Consider the following 4749-nt stretch of genomic DNA (forward strand, 5'->3'; position numbering starts at 1 on the left):
TGTAGACCAGGCTGGTCTCGAACTCACAGAGATCCACCTGCCTCTGCCTCCCAAGTGCTGGGATTAAAGGCATGCGCCACCACCGCCCGGCCGGGAGCTCAGATGTTAAGAGCACCGGCTGCTCTTCCAGAGGAGCTGAGTTCAATTCCCAGCAACCACGTGGTGGCACACAACCGTCCTTAATGAGATGTCACGCCCTCTTCTGGCCTGCAGGCAGAACACTATACACAATAAATAAATCTTTAAAAAAGAAGGAAAGCTTGAAAAAGATTTGTTTGCTTTTAATTATTTGCTTCTCTGTGGCGTGCATGCCCATAGGCGTGGGAGGATCAGAAGAGGCTCCTCCGGCGCCGGAGTTGCAGGCCCCTGTGCCAGCAAGCTCTGGCTGGACAGCTAAGTCATCTCTTCAGCCCCAGTTTTCAATATTTGCTTGTTTGTTTACTTTTTTATTTGTTTATTGGTTTTTCGAGACAGGCTTTACCAGTAGCTATGGAGCCTGTCCGGGAACTCACTCTATAGACCAGGCTGGCCTTGAACTCACAGAGGTCCACTTGCCTTTGCCTCCTGCCTCTGTTGGGATTAAAGGTGTGCGCCACCACTGCCCAGAAGTTTTTAATTTTTTGAGACAGAGTTTTACCGTGTCCAGACTGGCATGGCATTCACTGTGCAGACCAGACTGCCCTTGACACTGACCCTCAGCCTCTCAAGTGCTGGGAAGACAGGTGCGTCTCACTAGCCACTAGCTTGACTCTTCTGAAGGAGATTTTTGGAAAGAATGGGCCTCTACGCCTAAATTGAACGTTGGCCTTGGCCCACACCTCCAGGATTTGCCACAGCCCGTCAGTCTGCAGTGAGTCCTTCACAAAAGCTTCCGGAAGGTGTGGATGAACTCTGGAAGGTCAAAGGCCACAGCTCACAAGCTCTTGGTGAAGATAATGGCGCTGATTAGCTGGGGAGGATGTTAAGAGTTCTGGAAGCTCAAAGAACAAACACTCCAAACCTACCTCCCGCCTCCTCCGGAGTGAGAGGGTCTTCCTGTCTGTGTTGGTCACCTCATACTGCCTGACAGCACCAGAGAGAAAACTATGAGCCAGGGATATGCTGCAGCAGCCCTCTGGACAGCGACCCCCACCCGGCAGCTTGAAGTGTTTGTCACTAGACTCAGTCCAGAAGTTCCCACACTCCTGCCGCCCTGCACTTCACTTTTTCAGATGCCCAGGCAGCAAACTATGGGGCTGGGAAGGACCTACCTTACTCAGAGTCCTGGTGGGGTGTGAAGGGAGTTTCTCTGACCTTCCCTGTTCATTTGGGGACAGGACCAGACCAGGGTAGAATCACAGAGCCTTCTCAGGTCAATAGGAAAAAAACAAAACAAAACAAAACAGTGATTTAAAGGAAAAACGCCTGGGTGGGGTATGTGGTTCAGATAGAGAGGGCTCACTTAGCAAGCATGAAACCCTGCGTTTGACCCCAACACTGCACAAACTAAGGGTGGTGGCTTCTGCCTGGAATCCCAGTCCGAGGGTGACAAAGGCAGGAGGAACAGAAGTTCAAGGTTTAGTGCTGTCTCAAGCTACTAAAGCCCTGTCTCAAAAGCCTCACTCACATTCCTGCTAGACGCCAGTTTGTTGACATGATGGCCAGATGCATCTACCTCAGCGTTGGACCAAGGCTTCAGTCCTGGAGTGCCATTGAAGAGGGTCCCCAAGGCTTCCTGTGGCATAGATACGACTCTGCAAGGTCCTATCACCAGCTCCCCCATCCCTGCATGGCACCTTCAGGAGAGCTCCCCAATGGGCGGCGGATAAGCAGCCCAGAAGCCTACCCCACGTCAAGCATCCTCGTTGCCCTTTTTCTAGGTTCCTCCCCCTTGTTCCACTTCGGCTTAGGAGACATGAAATCCCTGCAGCTGGGTATGGCTCCAGACAACAGGGTGGGCACTGGGTGAGGGGTGACCTATTCCTCTGGGCTGGTCTGCTAGCCTTGTGAATCAGACCGTGCTGATTCAGAGACAAGACGAGGAGAAATGGCTCCCTAGTTTTCGGAGAGAGTTGGTGTGTGCGCAAGTGTGTATATACGACTGTGGAGTCCGCGGTTGAAGTTGGGTGTCTTCCTCAACCGCTCTTCACCTTATTATTACTGTGTAGCCTGGCTGCCTCCCAATATTGTAATTAAAAGTTAAAGGCGTACACCACAGACTATCCACCTTTGTTTTTGAAGCAGCATCACTCAGGATTTTTCTGATTCAGTTAGACTGGCCGCCCGGCCAATGAGCCCCAGGTGTCCGTTTGTCCTTGCCACCCCAGCACTGAGAGGACAATTGTGTACCATCACACCTGGGTCCAACTGAAACTTTCTTACAAGCTGGGCCATGGTGGTACACACCTTTAATCCCAGCATTTGGGTAGCAGAGGCAGGTGGATCTCTGTGAGTTCAAGGCCAGCCTGGTTGACAGAAGAGTGAGTTCTAGGATGGCCTGGGCTATACAGAGAAACCTAGTTTCAAAAAAAAAAAAATTGCATTAAAAAAAAAAAGCTGGGTGGTGGTGGCACACACCTTTAGTCCCAGCATAGCGGAGGCAGAGGGAGGCGGATCTGTGAGTTCTAGGCCAGCCTGGTTGACAGACACCAAAGCTACAGAGAAACCTTGTCTCAAAAATACAAAAAAAAGCTGGGCTATGGTGGCGCACACCTTTAACCCCAGCACTCGGGAGGCAGAGGCAGGTGGATCTCTGTGAGTTCGAGACTAGCCTGGTCTACAGAGCTAGTTCCAGGACAGGCTCCCAAGCCACAGAGAAACCCTGTCTCGAAAAAGCAAAAAAAAAAAAAAAAAAAAAAAAAAAAACCCCGAAAACAAAACAAAACTTTCTTACTTTGGGCTCTGGGGGCTGTAGAGATGGCTCAGAGGTTAAGAGCACTGGCTGCTCTTCCAAAGGTCCTGAGTTCAATTCCCAGCAGCCACATGGTGGCTCACAACCATCTGTAATGAGATCTGGTGCCCTCTTCTGTTGTGCAGGCATACATGCAGACAGAACACTGTATATATAATAAATAAATGAATAAGTCTTTAAAAATAAGCAAACAAAACTCTCTTCCTCTGAACCCCGGGATTACAGTTATTCCTGCATTGTCTTGCCTACTGTTGGAGTTGAAAATCAGAGCTTCCTAAGTACCACACGCCTGTGCCTGTCACTAAGCCAGCCTCGTGTTCCATTTTCACAGTAGCTGTTCTAGCCAGTGTGAGGTGACAGCTCTGTCATAAAACAAACAGGATAGTCATTAGCCAGGCTGGGGGCAAATCATGGCAGGCAGGCACCAGACCCTGAGGGCCTCTCGCATGCCCTCACAGTCCCAGGCTGACCCCTCCCAGAGAACGGAGACTCCTAGTCAGCTACTGAGAAGAACGCATGTGCACTCCTAATTAAAGAGAATAAAACAAACAAGAAGTGCAATCAAGAGAAAGGGCAGGGCTGGAGAGGTGGCTCGGGCGATAAGAGTGGTCCTCGCTTTCAAGAGGCCCCAGAAACCATTCTTTGTCCCACAATGACCTGTAGCTCCACCTCCAGTTACTCTGTGAGGCGCCCTCTTCAGGTTTCCACAGGGACCCGCACTCATGTGCAGTACCTATGACAGAAAAAAAACCCACCTACATGTAATCTAATGTATGATTGTTTTGCCTGCAAATACACACACACACACGCACGCACACACTCACGCACGCACGCACGTATGCACTGCATGCATGCCTGGTACCTAAGGAGGCCAGAAGAGGGCACCAGATCTCTTGGAACTGGAGTTACAGATGGGTTTGAACCATCATGTGGGTGCTGAGACTTGAACCTGGGTCTTCTGCAAGAGCAACCAGGGCTCTCCGCTGCTGAGCCATCTCTTCCAGCCCCTCAAAACAGTTCTGAATGAAGCTCTGCCTTTGCTGCTGGATATCGTCACATTCTTTGTCTCTGCCCCTTCCTTTCTGGAATTTTCCTAGCTATTTACTGTTTATTTTCCCAGCATAAATTTTAGGATCAGTTTGTCTGGTGCCAGCCTTGTCTTCTTCCACTGCCCCCTCTTCAGTGGCATGTGATTAGGACTCCAAAACATGTTCTTTATTTTCCAGATGACAGGAGATATGGAAAGCCCAAGACGCCAAGAGAAGTCCAACCAGGTAGGCACGTGCTCTCCCACTGTGCTGGTTAAAGGGAGCGCCTCCCCAGGGCTCCATTGTCTCCCATTCCCTTTTGTTCTTTGAGATAAAGTCCTTCTACAGAGCCCTGGCTGGCCTCGAACTAGCTTTGTAAACCAGGCTGACCCCAGACTCAAGATCTGCCTGCTCTGTCTCTGCTGTGATGAAAGGCGTGTGCCACCACCACCTGGCTCTATGATGTTTCCTATACACTTCAGGGCTTTAGGGATGGCTGCTCCAATGTGATGGTCTCATTTTAGTGCTCAGGAGAGAGCACCCTGAGCTTTGGAACCGGCCATTTGTTCAACTGCTGTAGAAACAAGAGCTGCTGTGCAGAGAGGTGGAGGGACCTTCCTTGACCCAGCCCAGCTCTGTACTGCTCCCTGCACCCCAAGGGGACTGCTGACTGTTATCTGCCTTGCTGCAGAGAAAGGAAACGCACCTGAAAGAATCCAACCCTGTACATAGTATTTAGCCTTTCTTCTGATTTTTTTTTTCTTTTTGGTTTTTCGAGGCAGGGTTTCTCTGTGGCTTTGGAGCCTGCCCTGGAACTAGCTCTGTAGACCA

At 50.3% G+C, this 4749-nt stretch overlaps 1 protein-coding gene across 3 annotated transcripts in view; it reads left to right on the forward strand.

Annotated features, from left to right (window-relative positions):
• Positions 1-4749, forward strand: part of Faxdc2 (fatty acid hydroxylase domain containing 2) — a 29440-nt gene that overhangs the window by 11192 nt on the left and 13499 nt on the right. For all 3 annotated transcript variants that reach the window (XM_013347003.2, XM_013347004.2, XM_013347005.2), the window contains exon 2: positions 4117-4164. In XM_013347003.2, the coding sequence (XP_013202457.1) occupies positions 4117-4164 (48 nt within the window). The remainder of the gene's footprint in view (positions 1-4116; positions 4165-4749) is intronic.

This window comes from Microtus ochrogaster, chromosome 7 (genome assembly GCF_000317375.1).
Source record: "Microtus ochrogaster isolate Prairie Vole_2 chromosome 7, MicOch1.0, whole genome shotgun sequence".
NCBI classification, from domain to species: Eukaryota; Metazoa; Chordata; class Mammalia; order Rodentia; family Cricetidae; genus Microtus; species Microtus ochrogaster.